Here is a 17,204-nt window from a genome sequence, read left to right as displayed (position 1 = left end):
CGCCTCCTAGCTGGAAATCCCAGAACGAAGTCCAGCGCCCGGCCTCTGTGCAGTAAGAATCCCACCGTCCTGGGCTCCCAGGGGATGGCTGCCAATGTACTTGCGGATTCCTATTTCTGCATGAAAAGTGACATTTGCCCCTCGGGCTTTATCACACATCTACATGACCTGGATGAGCCTTCTGAGGCCCAGCCCCGAGGCTGCCGGCTCCCAGCCCACGTGGGGCTGAGAAGGGCGTGTCGCCCGCCAGTCATCTGTCTCTTCCTTCTTTGCCCAGCTGTGCGATGCTCACCCTTGTGCGTCACCACTGGCCGACCTGGGCATGTGACAGCGTGGCCAGATTTACCTTGACTCTGAAGTCACCGAGCAGAGCCCAGTCAGCATGTTCAGTGTTGACATCTTTAATTGAGCCATAACAACTAGCGTAAATTAACAAATTATATTCTTCAGAGCAGAAGTACAAAAGCGGGCTGATTCACGCTTGTGCCATTGTTCCCCACGGCACACGCGCCCCAGCCTTGGGCCTGGAGCCAGAGAGGTCACAGACAGGCTGCCAGGAAGAGCTGGGGCTCCGCGGGAAGACCTTCTCCCCGGCTCTCTGCCAGAACAACCCATTCATCACCTGGGATTCAGACACGGGACTGTTGGGGCACATTCGTGCACGGGGACCGGGAGGGCCAGGCAGGGAAGGAGCGAGGTTTCGTGTGCAGGCCCAGGGAGCCCCTCGGAACACACAGGGCCAGTGGGGGGCAGGGCTGGCTTTCACACCCGGCGAAAGTTTGAGTTTTCAAAGGCTAGAGGGACAGATGACCATGCTTCCAGGCGGCCCTGTTCCTGACCACCGTCCATAAGACAGCTGCTGCTTCTCCTGCGGGCCGCTTGGAAAATGTGGTGATCCAAGGGCCGCACGCACCTTTTTTTTTAATTGTTATTATTATTTTGTATTATTTTGAGATGATAGGGTCTCACCTTTTGCCTGGGCCTGAGCACTGTCCCTGTGCTTCTTTTGCTCAAGGCTAGCACTCTACCCCTTGAGCCACTTCTGGCTTTTTCTAAGGAACTGAACCCGGGGCTTCATGCGTGCTAGGCAAGCACTGTACCACTAAGCCACATTCCCAGCCCTCGTATACTCTTTAAAGAAGTAGATTGAGAAGAAAACAGACAGATTGCAGTGGGCTGCCCGGGTTTGCCATGTGTGCCTTGAGCTCTGGTCTCAGAGTACTGAGAGGCACAGTAAAGGTGACCTCATTGACAGTTTGCGGGAACCAGTGCCATCTGCTCTCTGTGTCCATCGTGAGCTCTGGCAAGATGGCCACACTCCATCAACTTGGCAGCTGTAGAGAAAACAGATGAAGGCCGGACCCCCAGGGTGGGGTGTTTCTGTGGCATTTCCCGCCCCTCCTCTTGCTTGCTGAGAGCCTGTGATGGCTCATGGCACCAAGGCTTCTTCTATAAGATTTTGTGTTGTACCTGTGAATCTAGGGAGGTAGGCGCTAGCTCTGTCTCCACGACCACTGAGCCAGAGCCTGCGATCAAGATGCTGGGAGGTAGTGTATGAAATAAGGTTAAGTATACGAAATTAGGGTTCGGGCAGAGTTTTCCGGACCACACTGGTTGGCTCTGAAATCAAGCTTCCCAGTGCGTGAGCCACGCAACCTCAGACAAGTGACTTGCCGGCTGTGCCTCAGTTTCTCCGTGCAGGGGTGCAAAGGGTGTCTGTGCTGTGCTAGGTTATGAGGAAGCTGAAACACGTGAAGACGCGTGGTATCCTTAGAACCCCCTCTGACGCACGCGTGGTACTGTCTCAGCTTGCTGGATGCCATTCACCAAGCCCTTCCAGGAAGAAGCGGCTGGAGGGGTGGAGCTGACACAAGCTGCATTCCATCACACAGGTGCCCCCTGGCTGTGGCTCCCTTGCTGCCTGCAATGCAGCTCCTCCCGGGAGGCCAGCCACAGGGCCGCCCCTCAACCCTGCTGACGCAATCTCCTGGAGCCTGGGAGGAGCGCGGGGGGGGGGGGGGGGGGGGATGGGGGGGAGGACAGGCAAGGCCCCAAACCAAGGAATTTGGGAGAGCATCTAAATTGCCAGCAGAAATGAGAAAAAAAAAAATCTGATCTTGCACATCTAAGAATAGCCACTGGTTTCGGCTGTGAGAGGTGCCAAAGTGAAAGCTATAATTATTAGTAAGTAACAAGCAGAAATTAACCACCTACTGCCAGGGCATTTTTAGCTGCCACCCCAATGTGGGGCTTCAGAGATGGGTACCCAGAAACTGCCTGGCTTGGAAGGGCTCTGGCTCAACTCGTGTGGTTGTGTGAGGATCTGGTGGCTAACAGTGAGGCTTTGGGCCTAAAGGGAAGTGCATGGTTCACAGGCTTTGGACTGAGGGGCAGCGCCCCGTAACTGTGCTCTCGTTCCCCTAGCTTCAGCTCTGGTACAATGCTCACAGCTGCCCCCAAAGCAGAGGGAAGCCCCTCCCCCCGCCACTCTTGGCATGACACAAATGGTGCCATGAGATACTCAGCGCTTGGGGAAGAGAGAGAATTGGGCAGTTGCTGTCAAAATATCAGGGGATTCCCAGGTGCCAAAAAGAAAAGCTAGATGGATATATATATTTTTTTAACTTTTGGGAGAAACAGATAAAAAGCACAAAATTTAAATGGGGGAAATATTTATCGCACCTATCACAGACACCAGGCAAATTTCTTTGATAGATGGTTACAAATTAAAAAGGAAAGCGCAAGCTAGGCGCCTGTAATCCTAGCTACTCAGGGAAGCTGAGATCTGATCATCATAGTTCAAAGCCAGCTCCGGCAGGAAACTCTGTGAGACTCTTATCTCCAAATAACTACCAAGAAGCTGACAATGGAGCTGACTCAAGTGGTAGAGTGCTAGCCTTGAGCAAAACAGCTAAGGAACATCACTCAGGCCCTGAGTTCAAGCCCTGGTACCAGTACACTCACATGTGTACCTGCACACGTGTGCATGCACACACGTACACAGCTCCCTCCTGCTAAATGCAGGAATGGATATAGGGCAACAAAGGCTGGACTGAGGACGGGAAGACAGTGATGGGTGTTGATCTTGGCGACAGTAACCGCAGGAAGGGTATATCTGATGCCCTTTTCCAAAGGAGAGCCAATTGGTCTGGTTGATGAGTGCGATCTGGAGAGTGAAAGAAAAGTGGAATCCAGGAAGAACACTAGGTGCTAGGCTTGAGTCCATGGGTGAGCAGAGGTGCCCTTTTCTGCAGTAGGGCAGCCTGTGGTGGGGACCCGGCTCTCCCAAGTCGGGGAGGAAGATTCCAGAGTCCCGTTTGGACCTGACTGTGTCACATTCCTGAAAAGTCACTGCAGGACATTGTGTCCATGTCAGTCAGTCACTTTTCCATGGCCATGACCAAATGCCTGAGATCCCTTAAAGGGAGGAAAGATTTATTTTGGCTCATACTTTCGGAGGTTTCAGTCCGTCGCCGGCTGGCACCATTGCTTTTAGGCTGCAGTGAGTTAATGGCCTGGAGCATGTGGTGAAGCAATATGGTCAGAGAGAGAAGGCGGAAGGGTCTGAGGACACCCCAGTGAGGACCTCCTCCACCCGGAGCCCACCCCCTCGGAGCCCATGCAGTAGGAACTTGTCCGTGATGAAATCGGTACCATGATCCAGTTGCGTTGCAGCAATGCCACGATCTGGGGACCCCTCGGATCCAGACCCCTAGTAGGCACTTGAGCTTAAAATGGGGGCATTTGGAGCAGCCCCCAGACAAACACTTGCCTGCCCCGGTTGCCTCAGGAGCACAGGCCTTGTCAGTGCTGGCCCCTTCCCACAGCCCCCAGGGCACTGAGCAGGTCTTTTTCACCCTTCCTTATTGTCTAGCCTAGGTCCATCTGTCTTCCACGTCCTCCTTTGGGGACACTGTCACCTGTGGCCCAATGCTTACAATATATGATGATAAATACAGCACCTGGCATCCTCTTGGTCTCACTGAGGACCCTCGTGAAACAGGACTTACATGGACACCATGGTGAGGTGGGTAAGGCCTGTGATTAGCCTTCTGGAAGCCTCCTGTCCCTGTTTCCCCATGCCAAGCTTCCTTCTCCACGACCTCAGGAGGAGAGCTCAGTACCTTACAACCCACGCAGAGCACCAGGCCTGGGGATCCTGGAAGTGTCCACAGCCTTACCCCCTAAAATGGAAGCAAGTCGGAGCCAAGTGTACAATGAAAGGAACACACTGTGCCACCGTGCTCAGGGATCAGGAGTAGCCCAAAGCCACACGTTCGCCTCGTCTAGCGAGTGCTTCATGAGCGTTGTGTACTGAAGACACTGGACAGCCTTGATGCTGTCCTTGTGAAGGTTTGGCCTGATTCAGACTGAGGACAGAAGTGCCCCATTCCTGTAGGTCCCCTGTGTTTGCCAGTCGAGTCAGGTCTCCTGAGAAGAGGAGGCAGGCATGGCCTGGCATGTGCGCCCTAGGGAGGAAGTTGTGCGTGAACTGCCCACGTTTCCACGGTGGTTTTCTGTAAGTCCCTGAGCTAGTCTGTCACCTCCTGGGCTCTCACGATGGAAGAGGCTGGAGGATAGAAAGACAGAAGGAAGGCCCAGGGCTGTGCCAGGGCAAGGCGCACTTTCCGTCACCAGGCATGCGCGACTGCTTGAGGAAAGGACCGACCAGGATCGCCGAGGTCAGGCTGTCAGCAGGGTGGGCCCTGGGCTGGGGATCTGCCGTCTCCCAGTGTCCAGGCCCAATGCTGGGGCCGGGCCTATACAAGAACAGGTCTGCAGCACAGCCTGCCGCGGCCCGCCCCAAGAGACTACACACAGCACACCAACAGGGCCAGGGGCAGGTAGCTGAGAGACACCGGGGCCCCAAGGGCAGGGTCAGAGGTGACTGCCGGGGAGGGTGGCCGCTGGGCTGGGCTCGAAGTGCCTAGAGTGACAGCATTATGGGCAGACGCCGGAGCAGACAAAAGTGTGGAGGCAGGAACCACGCTCCTATATACTGGGACAGCAGTCACCGTGCAGGAGCCCGCCACGGGGGAAGTGGCAGAAACGTAGGCAAGGTAGGAAGGGCAGCGGGGGCCAGTAGCTCACAGGTCTGTAGTTTCCTCTGAGGCAAAGGGAACTGTTCTCTGTGCCTTCGTGAAGCACGGACCCAAGCCAGGCCACCTAGGCTCTGGGCCCGGCTCTGCCTCGGATGCACTCAGCCTTGCCGCACCTGAGCTCCCTCCCCTTTACAGAGGTGACGCCATAGCCCTATCCACCGCCGGAGTCCATGCAGATAACAGACGAGAGGACTGCAGGCCCAGGGCGCGGGCACTAGCACTACCACGTGTGTCATTCATGCCACACTGTGTGCTAAGCTCCACAGGGTAGGAAAGCAAGCAGGAAAGACGAGGGCCAGGGTCTCAAGCGGTAGAGCACCTGCCTGGCAAGTGCAACCCCTAATGCTGAATAAATAAAGGAGGGAAACCCCGGGCTGTTGGTGGCTCACGCCTCTAATCCTAGCTCCTCAGGAGGCTGAAATCTGAGGATCGCAGTTCAAAGCCAGCCCAGGCGGGAAAGTCTATAAGACTCTTATCTCCAATTACCCACCCAAAAACTAAAAGTAGAACTGTGGCTTAAAGTAGTAGAGTGCTGCTAGCCTTGAGCCAAAAAGCTCAGGGACGGTGCCCAAGCCCTGATATCAAGCCCCAAAATGGACCCCCCCCCAAAAAAAAGAGGAAAAGGACGTGGGGTACAGGGTGGAGGGGGGGCAGGGAAGGCTGATCCGAGAGGACTCAGCAGGAGGCACTGAGAGGCCAGGCTGAAGGGGAGGGTGGACCTCAGCTCATTCTTCCAGCCCCCAAGCAGAAGCACTAAGGCCAGGAAGGAGAGGCAGGGCCCAGAAGGCACCGGAGGGTCTGCTGTGGCCCAGAAACTTCTAAGTATGAAACAATCAGTGAACATACCCTTTTTAATCCCCTTCTTTTGTGCGATCATGTTCTTTTGGCATTTTTTTTATTATTATCGGTGGTGGTGGTGTTGTTTGGTTTGGTTTCTTTTTTATGACAGGGTCTCGCTGTATAGTTCAGACTAATCGGGAACTCTGTCTTGCCTCAGCCTGCTGAGTGCTGGGATTATACGCGTGTTACCACCATGCCCTTTTACCATTTCCCCTTCTTGGTGCTTCTGGGTCGTATAACCAATCTATGAGTTTGCACATCCGTGCACACAGCTTGGAGATAGATACGGGTGAAGGCATCTTTTACTGCTGCGGTGAAGCCAGAGGCTGGGGCTCCCCTGGAGGTGCAGGACGACAGCGAGCCCCAGGAAGAGCGGCCACCGGGGAAAGCTCTGTGCCAGAGGGTTTGACAGATGGGGCTGCTGTGGAGAGAGACAGGAGAGAGGACTCGGGCTCAGACAAGGCCTTGGGAGAAGAGGACTAGAGGCAAGACTCAGTGTTCCTACCTGACCCATGTCTTGGAAAGGGGCGAGAGGCCAGGACTACGGAGCACATGGGGATTCTCTGCACCGGGGTGAGAAAGTCGAGGCCAGGGACTGGCCATTTCCCTGTTTGTGTTGAAAGCGGCCTGGTTTCTCAGGGGCTCTGGGGATGTTGACCGTGGAGGGTCTGCAGGATGCACTGGCTTTCTCCACAGGGGGTTGAGTCTGGTGGAGCAGCCACTTTATGTCGAGCCTTTACAAATGTGCGCATGGCCCACTGCCTTGGCCGTGCTTCGGGCCTCAGGAGAACAGGCCAGAAGGTAGAGCTGAGGTCCAGTGAGGGCAGTGCGCTTCTGGGCTGCCTGACCCTGTGCTCATTCCAGCCCTTTCTCTGCAGCAGTCAGAGCAGAGGGCAGAGCCAGGCCAGCTTCTGTCCAGATGCTGAAGCGCCCGAGGTGGTCCCCGGGGGCAGTGTCCTCAGAGGTTGGAGGCAAGACCTCCCTCCCCTCTGCTGGGTGCTGACAGATGTCTACCCTGCACGGCCCACAGCCAGAGTGACCGAGTCCCTGGGCAGGACTGGGCACAGGAGACCGTTGGCCTCCATCCACAAGAGTGAGGGACCAGCTGGTTCTGGACCCCGCCAGACGCCCCTGGGGGAAATGCAGAAGGCCCCAAGCAGAGTCACAGCTGCTCACAGGACCCGTGACAGGAGTAAACTGGGACTGCATCTGCTCTGTGCTCTCCTCCCGCAGCTGAGGTCTACATTGGCATCGGGAAGCCCGCAGAAGCCACGGCCTGTACCCAAGAAGCTGCCAACCTCTTCCCCATGTCCCACAACGTCCTGTACATGCGGGGCCAGGTGGCTGAGCTCCGAGGAAACTTCGACGAAGCCCGGCGGTGGTATGAAGAAGCCTTATCCATCAGCCCCACCCATGTGAAGAGCATGCAGCGACTGGTGAGTCTGGGCCCCGGGCCCAGACGGCCTCCCCCCCACCCTGGGATCGGGGCTCCCCTTGGAAGTAGCAGGTGGCTCCTCCCCCTCAAATCTTGGGTTTCCAAAGGTCAAGTACAGTTAGCTTGCCAGACCGTCTCCTTGCACAAAACCAGCCGTTCCTGTGATAGCTTATACAGATGGCACCCCAAGAGGTGACCATACGCTTCCCTGTGGCCGCGGGGCCCTGGCTTCTATTAGGTACCATGGGGAGGTTTGGATCCAAGCTCTCTGTGAAAGCAGCCTGGTTTATCGAAGGCTTTGTTGATGTTGAAATGGAGCATCTCCAGGGTGCATAAAGGACGTCCTTGTCGTCCTGGGCACGGGCATTGTCATCTGGGTTTCGGCATTGCTTGCAGCCGCAACCTTGAGGGAGTATCCACACCCAGGACTTGGTTCAAAGGTCAGAACACTTCCACCTGGGGCGCCTTTTCCTAGGCCCACTGGCCAGTAGGGGGCAGCCCATCCGGAGAGGGGAGGGGCTGTGGCACTGGGCGGAGAGATCTGGGCCAGTTCCCACACTGGGAGCACAGTTCCCTTTTCTGAGTGCCCAGATGGTACAAGGCACATTGCTCTGATGCTTCTCACCCCACGTGTGGCCCATCTTTGAGAGGCCCCAGAAGTGGCCACCAGCTGCCTTGGCATCAGTCAGGTGGGGAGCCCACGGTCACTCTGGAGGGCTGGCCATCAAGAAGGTATATGAAGTGTCACACTGCAGACTGCTCTGTCACTTGTCGCCTTCCTCTGGAAGCCTGAACTGAAACTCGAAGTTCATGAGGCCTAGGGGGCTGATGAAAAGCTCTGCTAGCTGCCCATAACCAGGCGGTGGTGTGAGATGGAAAGCCACCGTGGACCAGAAGTCTGGGGATGTCACTCACTCCCTTTGACCTGGGGAAAGGCCCATAAGTAAGCTCTCTGGGCCTGGCTGCCCTTCTGCAGTGGAAAGACATTAGGCTCAGTAGGCGGTGATTGTTATTGAAGACTGGGAGGATGTCATTTTGTAACTAATCACCTAGAAGGTCCCAAAGCCTTCATTTTCTTGCCATTTCCCATCAGTGTTGCAGCACAGTTGGTGGGGCTGGGCAGTAACTATGGGTTTTCAGCAGAATACTGACCGATACACTATGAATTAGATCTGGACTTGAACTTGGGCTTGCCACTTACCTCCAGGAACCTTGGTGTTTCTGTGAACTGAGCTGTTACCTGGTGATCTGTGTGAAAACCAAATGGTTCATAGAGTAAACCTAGCAGAACCCAACCTTATAATAATTATAGGTACTTAGTTTTTTTCAGCCTTTTAAGAGGATGCTGTAGCTCAATGTGACTTCATAAAAAAAAAATTTCACCTACTATCCAAACATTCATCTACTTGATTAAAAATATTACCTGGCTTTTCATTTGGGCCTCAGTATTGTAAGATATTATTAAGAGCTTTTCAGATCTCCAAGCTTTTGCTAGAACATTCCAAGAGGTATAATCAACTCCCTGTACCCAAGGTTTATTCCACCTTGGGGGCTATGAATTATTCAGAGAAGTATTTCTTGTTCATCCCCAAGGGGGACACATGAGACACAAGATCAAATAGGAAAATCGCACCAGGAGAGTCTTCTGTTTCCGTCTTAGAGCTCCTCAAGACATCTGAGCTCCTGGTAATTGCCAGGCTCTCTCCTTTCTGAAGGGGCAAGTGCTTCACCAGCATGGGGCTGCGGAGCCTGGGACTAGCCAGTGGTGGGCCTTGCCTGCCATACCCGTTGACTACAGCTAGGCCCAGAGACCATGGCTGCGTTGAGAGGCTTGCCAGTAGAAACAAGGAAGAATAGCAGACACGCAAGGCCTTGCTCAGCACTTCCTGACATATTTAGGAAACGCCTCACAGTAGAGGCCGATTAAGAGCCACAGCCCCAGAGATTTTCAGTTCCACCTCTTGCAGTCATTGTTTAGTCATTGTCCTTTCTGGTGACAGGGAAAGTGGGGCACCCTGGCCGGCGTTCTGTCCCCAGTTGCCCCCCAGAGCCCACCCCACCCCTGGGGGACCCCTTCCACAGCAAGGGGCAGACCCCTCCTTCTGGCACACTAGACCGTCCAGTGCCCAGGAAGGGATTCCTGGAACCCCGGGTCTCTTTATCCCTAGGACATTACCCTCCACGGCTCTGTGGCAAAGCCGTTTGTGACCTTGGGCAGAGGAAGGTACCCTTCACTGGACCCACCAGGGGCCAGGGGCCGAGGCTCCAGATCGGCCTGGCCTGGAATCCTGGCACAATCCTTCACTGGCTTTTAGCCTTGAGGTAATTACTTTCCCTCGTTGTGCCTCAGTTTCCCCACCCACATCCATGAGGACAATATTAGCACCAATATGTCCTAGAGACAGAGCCAGCACAAGAACTAAGTCTCCCTCTGGCTCACACAGGCCCCATCTGCCGTCACAGGAAGCAGACTGTATGTGAGCCCCGGGGGTAGGCAGGAGCAGGGAGATCCGCACAAGTGTCCCCTCGCCAGGCCAAGTTCAGGGACAAGAGTCAGGGCTCATAGTGAGGTGGCGGAGAGTGGTGTGGAAACAGAGATGCGCTCTTGACCACTGCCTGGCACCCGGGCAAGGGCAGCCAGGAGGCCCACACCAAGCCTGCGCCAGAAGTTCCAGGCTAGTAATTTGAAGAACATGTACCAGAGAGAGACCGGACCAAGGTCTGAGGAAGGAAACCATTGTGAGGCAGATCAAGGTCATGGACAAAACTGTAGACGCATAGAGTTGGGGTGCCTGTGGCCACCCTGATGCTCAGAGTGAAGGGGTGTGTGTGTGTGTGTGTGTGTGTGTGTGTGTGTGTGTTGCTGTGTAGAAGGCAGGAAGCCACGTTGTATAACAGGGTAGCCACAGACAGCTGCAGAGAACAGAGTTCCAGCTTCCTCTGCAGAGAGCTAGCACTGACTTCTAGGGGTGCAAGTGGCAGCACGCGCCCGATCACCACAACCGTGGAGCTCTTTGATGGATGTAAAAATGCAAATGTGTTAACATTGTTTAAAAAAAAAAAGAGGCAATTGTGACTGGAGAGGCAGCTAGAGTTTGAGAAAGTGAGGTGAAGTTCTGAAGGTCAGACTTGACAAGAGAAATGTAAATTAAACCCCAGGAGAAGCGGGCAATTTCCTAACTGTTTCAGCCTTCAGACAAGTGTCCAGAATCCTCCATAGCGAGCAGGGAGGAAACGGACGTACTGGTCACTGGCAATGAGCACACGCAGGCAAGGAGGTCCCCCCAGGCCGGGCCGGGTGCAGAGCGTGGGCAGGTCTGCAGGGAGCAATACGCTGAAGGGATAGAAAATTACAGAGGAATGCTGCTTACAAGGGAGGAATTCGGAGTGAGCAGACTTTCCCCCAGGAAAATCTCGAGGCATATTTTCATATTCGTTTGCATATATGCATAAATTTACATGTATTTGCTGGCGATGTTAAAAAGCCTCCAGCTCTCAGGACCCACAATGAATTCATGAAACACAGAGAAGCATTTTGCAAAGCAGCCATGCTGTGTTCTGAGTAGAAGGGCGGGGGTGGGGGTGAAGGGAGAGGAAGGTGGCACAGGGTGCAGGCCTGAGCCCTGGACCCCCAGGCTTCCTAGGCCAAGGACGGGCACAGAGACACAGTGCGGCCGAGGACACCATTACCAGGCTGGGGACAGGCTCTGCAAACAGGGACATCTGGCTGCCCTCTGATAACGTCAGTCTGGGCTTTTGCGGGCATTGTGTGAGATGGGGAAGTAGGAAAGGAACAAGGGCATTCAGGAGCTAGGTGACCATGGAAGAGAGCCAGGAAGGCTGGCCAGGAGGGGAGTGGATAAGGCCAGCAATAAACAGGCACTCTGGGTGTCAGCAGGAAGGAGCCTTAGGTCTCCCTCCATTGTGCAGGGCAGGTTGAAAGCAACTGTGTAACTAGAGCAGATGGAAGGGCCAGCTAGGTCCTAGAGGAAAAGACAGCTTGAAGCGCAGAGGTGCCCAAGCCAGCATTAGCGATGGCCACAGAAGTGGACAGCAGGGGCACTGGGGACACAGCTGCCCTGCCCACCCACCGTGGGAAGGAGGAGAGCCTGCGTGTCTCCCCGAAGGGGACAGAGAAGTGCTATCTCCCAGTCAGAGCTGAGAGGTGAGAGGACCGTGACTGAAAGCGCGAGGAGAGGGCCTGAAAGGGACAGGAAGCCATGTTCATGTGAAGAGGGTAGACTGGGGAGGGGCCAAGTTTCAGGTGCCCACAGAACAAGGGGTGATAACTGAGCAGTGTGACAGAAGACTGCTTGCTTCTGCCAAGGTTCTGGAGATGGCAGGGGATGGGAGGGCTACAGCCGCCCAATGGTAAAACCCGCATCAGGTTTCCATAAGGGGCCAGTCTTTGGGGGATGGATTGTGAGATGCAGAGCTCACACCCGTAATCCTAGCTGCTCAGGAGGCTGAGATCTGAGGCTTGTAGTTTGAAGCCAGGCGGGGCAGCAAATTCCCTGAGACCTGCAATTAACTACCAAAAAGCCAGAAGTAGAGCTGTGGTTCAAGTGGTAGAGTGCTAGCTTTGAGCAAAAGAAGCTCAGGGGCAGCACCCAGGCCCTTCATTCAAGCTCCGGGACTGGCACCAAAACACAAAACAAAAAACTTCTCATTCAATCAGGGTGGCCTCAAGCCAAAGGCGTCACACCACGGCTGTCTGCCAGGGTTTCTCCCTAAAGTGACACAAGTATGAAAGCCCTAGAAATGGATTGCAGTCCTGCTCCGAGAGACCACATGGGGGGCATTCGCCTGGCAGCTATCCACTGAGCACTTTCTTACACAAGACACCCAGAGGTGCCCTGTGTTGATGGCGGGCCGGGAAAGGGATCACCACAGCATGAGGTGGCACTGGAATGTGTCTTTTGGACCACACATCTTCAGTTGCGTCAGCGGTCGTGAAGGTTGACCCCCTCAGGAGAAAGCTGATGAGTGACACGGCCCTAAGCAGAGCGCAGCTCTTCTAAAGTTCAAAGAGACCTGCGGTCACCCTGGCGTTTAAACAGTCATCAAGCTCCATGCCTTTACTGCGAGAAAGCATTTCACCTGTTTTGCATGATAGGCTGGAAAGCTGGCAGAGGGCGAACAGAGGGAGAAAGGTAAGCCTGGCTTGCTAAGGCAGCTGGCATCGCTAATTATGAAACTTTGGTGCTTTGCTCTCTCTCCCATCTTTGAATGTGTCCAGCTGTTCTTTGAGATTTAGGAAATTGCTAGGTCTCATGTTTTCTAGAGAGATGCTAGAACTCTGGGCACTGACACCCTGTGCCCCTGTGTCTGTCCAGTGTAGTGAGGCCCCGTAAGCACAGACAGGCAACACCAGCTTTCCTTTCCTTTAGTCTGGATAAAACCTGGGCACAAGGATTCTGGTGGAATGGAATCTGGAGATCTTTCCCCTCAAAGCTGATCTTCAGATATGCATCTCTTTTATCCACGGTGCCAGTTTTCTTTTGGCATCAAGCGGAGCTGGACAGTAGTCCAGTGTGAGGCTCTTCCATCTATTAATTGTACTTTGTCTTCTCTCACAATTGAAGAAGTTTCTTTAAAGCCAGGTAGAGTAGATTATACCTATAACCTTAGCTTACTTAGGAGGCTAGGATTGGAAGGATCATGGCACAAGGCAAACTCAGGCAAAAATAGGGTTTGTGAGACCTCACTCTACCAATAAAAGTCTGGGCACAGTTGGCACTGGTGGCTCATACTTGTAATCCTCACTACTCAAAAAGCTGAGATGTAGAGAACTGAGATGCAAAGACAGCCTAGGCAGAAAAGCCCACTAGACTCCATTTCTAAAATTAACCAGCAAAAAGCAAGGGTGGAAGCATGGCTCCAGTGGTAGAGCACCAGCCAAGCAGGCAGGAGGCCTTTAGTTCAAACCCCAGTACCACATGGGGAAAGAAAAATCTAGGTACAGTGGTCCATTCCCACCATCCCAGCTATGCTGAAAGTAGGAATAGGAAGATAGTGTATAGACTGGCTCGGGCAAAAACATAAGATCCTATTTGAAAAATAATGACCCAGCAAGGGCCAAAGGCATAGTTCAAGTGGTAGACTACCTGCCTCGCAAGTGCAAGGCCCTGAGTTCACACTCAAGTGCCATAAAAAAAAAAAATTGCTTTGAAAATTAGGAAGAAAAATTCTGATCTCCGAAGGAAAAGCTTGTGAGATGTTCAGATACCCTCCTGGTCCCTGAAAAGCCTGCAGGTCTCCATCTACCTACTGTCCTCACCTGGTATACTGGGGTTCAGACTCAGTCTACTGGGGTTCAGGCTCATGGGAACGGGGAATCAGCAGCGCAGTGGAAGTCCACATTCTTTATTTATTCCATCTTCTCCCTGTTTTCAGTGATACACACAGCGTCTCAGCCCCTTGCACAACTCAAGTCCCGTGCAACACTATCAGTACTTGGCGTGACGCTCACTTTCTTCTCTACCATGAAATTGGAAACCTTATTTGCTGCATCTGATGTGCCTGTTGTTCCCATGTTCAGTGAAACAGGGAATCTCTTGTTTACAGGGGGGGAAGCTGTTCTTGGTGACCTTCCCCAGGTCTTATTGGAACAAGAAAATATCAGACGTCGTGTTACTGTGATCACTTATACGTCTTGGTGACAGGGTGGCACAGAGGCCAAGGAATTGGGTCCCGCGGGCCCTGGCAGTGGCCCCTTCTCCACCCCCGTGAGTTTCTTCCTGGGGCTCAGAATGGACCGATTATACCTTTAAACTAGAACCTCCCTGCCATAGTCCTGTGGTCACAGAGAAACCTAAAAAGGGACAGACTTGGCCCTTGAGAAAACCAACTGTCACCCCTGGCCTAGGACTACTACCTGGACCTCTCATTCCTGACTATCATTAAATACCATTATTTGCTTGGAGAAGTTGGGGGAAGCAGCTCCCTCCCTCACCCCCCCCCCCAAAGCCCTGGTCCCTTGGTTAGATGACTTTGGTAGTAGTAGCTTCTGTTAGTCATTCTTAGCCAACTCCCTGAGGTTGGGCCTTATTGTTTTGTAAGCAAGGTGGTCCCTTGTGGCCTGTGAACCTGGTAGGGCTTTCTGCTCCTGGCCTGGGAGGCGGGGACACTTCTGCCTTGCCCCGCCCTTTTGAGGAAAGCAGCTTGGCCTTAAGCTTTTATTGGCTGCCTCTAGCTCAGCAATGGCTCCCCTGTGGGTCCAACTGGGTTGCGGGGGAGGCAGAGGTGCACTGTGGGTGGAAGTGCTGGGTAGCAAGAGGCACTGGAAATGATCATGAGAGGAATCAGCTAAGTAACAGTTCCCCATGACCAACGCCATGTCTTCAGATCCTTCTGAAACCGCAAGCTGTTAGCTGAAACCTTACCCTGGCTGTTGGGCAGCTGTGTTCTCCTTGAAGTAAAAGGAATGAGCACTAGGCATGGAGGATTCCGGTTCTCCATCAAGTGGCTCCTGTCTGCCCACCTCCCAATCCCCTAGTCACCCTCCCACCACAAAGGTCCCTAGGGGAGGGGACATCTTCCGTTGGGTCTTCAGCTGCACTTTTCACAGCTGTCTAGGAACATGGCTGTGCCCTCCCTGAAGACCAGTATCACAGGCTGAGAAGCAACCTAGGCCAGGCCTGGCTCTGCAGTGCTGTCCCCTTTGTCTCAGGGCCTGCCTTTGCTACAGCTAAAGGAAAATATCGATTCTGTGTTTATTTCTATTTCCTGTTTGAGAGTCTTCAATGACTAATTATGGGGAATGCAGTTCCGTCTCTCCTTAGTAATTATGATCTAAAAATTTGAAAATCTGACATATCCTACCCAAGGTATTTATTCTTAGAAATTATTCCAGTACAACTTGACAGCAAAGTTCTTCTGCTCCCTGCTTTGCAGGTTGCACTCCCTGGCTTGGATAAGCTGTGTGCTGCCTGGGTTGTCTGTGTTCCCAGGTGCTTGGCCTAAATCTACTCTTGATTCTTAGCCTCTGAATTTTAGCCCTGCTGTTTTAGAACACACACACACACACACACACACACACACACACACACACACACACACACACACACACACACGGTCTGGACTATCTGGGCTCTCTGGTTCTAACCCATCTTGTATCTGAGTTTCTTAGGGTTGGCCCAAGACTCCTTGTGGACTGATAGGACTCTCTTTGGGCCATGTTGTCTAAGTTTAAAAACTGTCAGGCTCAAAGCCCTGGAGAGGACTTCTTCCTGGAGAAGGTGAGAAAGACTGGAGAAGTCTCACCCCAGTAGCCTAAATTGGCTAGAAGGCAATGAAAACCCTTGATCTGACACTTGCCACTACCTGAAAGTAATTAAGTAATTCCCTAACTGAATCACCTTTGCAGACAAGGAAGCAGAGGCCAGATTGGAGGAGGGCACAGAGCTGGAGTCCTGACTCCATTGCTTTGGAAGGTTCATGAGCACCTTTCCCACCTGAGAAAAGGGGAAAGGGGGGGAGTAGGGCCTGTATCCCGGGGTGATGGCTGGAGTAGGGTGAAAGAGACAGCACTTTAAGCTCCAGCACAGACCCTGGTCACAGAGAACTTGGCTCCCCCTCAGTGGATGGGGGTTCTTATGGGCCTCCTGAGGGTTGGATAACTGTGGCAGGCGGCTCAAGCAGTATCTCAGCTCAGCCTTCTTTCTTTTGCTCCTTGTGGCTTGAAGTCTTGGTCTTTCCCCTGGTGAAGGCCATTTACCTTTTCTCTCCTTGCTCTGCCTTGCAGCTGTCTGGAGCCAGAGTTTGTCTGGATTGCCACTCTCGCCGTTCATTTAGGAAACTGGTCCAACGCAGGAAGGTTTCTAGTTATCCTTCGGCAATGGGGCTGAGGGGGTGGCTTAGGAAAGGAGGCAGCTGTATCAAGATATCTGTCAATCCCTCAGGTGAGCTGTGGCGGTCTCTATGCCCACACAAGTCCCAAAGCCTGGCTCTGCCTCAGAGCTCTGCTGACTAAAGACCAAGTGCCAGGGCAAGGGGTGGGGTCTACCAGGGCTTCATCAAGAGCCCCTCCCAAGCAGGAGTGGGCTTTCTCTTCATCTGGGAAAAGAGAGAACAGAACAAGCCAAGGCCTGGGAGGTCCAGGAAAGCCCTGTGAGAGTGCTCTAGTGGAAGTCGCTATGCACAGGCAGGAGAAGCCAGCCCTACACATTATATTCCTGCAATCATGGTGCATTGACCCTGTGATCATCAGATTAAATGAGAAGATAGAGATTTGCCTTGTGTGCCAGATATGGTCTAGACCCTGAGGGTACAAGCATGACTGTATCAGAGCAGGACTGGACATCTAGAGGGAGAGACATAAACATGAATAGGCCAGGTAGGGCATGTAGTAACCTGCATCCACAGGGTGTGCACCACAGGTAATTTCTCAAGTGCCTGGATAGATAAAATGCCTTCACCTGGGAGAAGAGACCTAGGAGGAGGAGCAGGTTGGGGAAGAAGGATGGACGCAGGTGTCGAAGGTCTTGTTGCAGGGGGCAGTCTGGGTCTGCCATGGAAAAGCTGCACTGTATCATTGGTGGGGTGGGTGTGCAGGTGGATCATGACTAGTCTGGAGCCTTGGCCAAGGGGTCAGCTGTGGCCAGTAGGTGGTAGGTGAGCTATAGCTGGGGTGTGAGTCCCAGAGAGGAGAACGAGAAAAGGCTGGCAGCAGAACCCTAGGAGCAGGCAGGGAACGACTCCAACGGACATTTAGGTTCTGATCATTCCTGCAGACTTTCTTCCTAATCCCCTGTAGCTGAGATGTGGGTCCATATCTCTGCCCTCATTTCCACAGTTCTAACTTACTGCCAACACAGGCCCACAAC

General features: G+C 53.4%; 1 protein-coding gene across 4 annotated transcripts in view; it reads left to right on the top strand.

Moving 5' to 3' along the window:
* Positions 1-17,204, top strand: part of Ttc7b (tetratricopeptide repeat domain 7B) — a 213,800-nt gene that overhangs the window by 159,747 nt on the left and 36,849 nt on the right. For all 4 annotated transcript variants that reach the window (XM_048362268.1, XM_048362269.1, XM_048362270.1 and 1 more), the window contains one exon: positions 7,176-7,378. In XM_048362268.1, the coding sequence (XP_048218225.1) occupies positions 7,176-7,378 (203 nt within the window). The remainder of the gene's footprint in view (positions 1-7,175; positions 7,379-17,204) is intronic.

Source organism: Perognathus longimembris, chromosome 14 (assembly GCF_023159225.1).
Source record: "Perognathus longimembris pacificus isolate PPM17 chromosome 14, ASM2315922v1, whole genome shotgun sequence".
Lineage (NCBI taxonomy): Eukaryota > Metazoa > Chordata > Mammalia > Rodentia > Heteromyidae > Perognathus > Perognathus longimembris.
The sequence above is the reverse complement of the archived record's forward strand: the minus strand, read 5'-3'. Positions and strand labels throughout refer to the sequence as shown.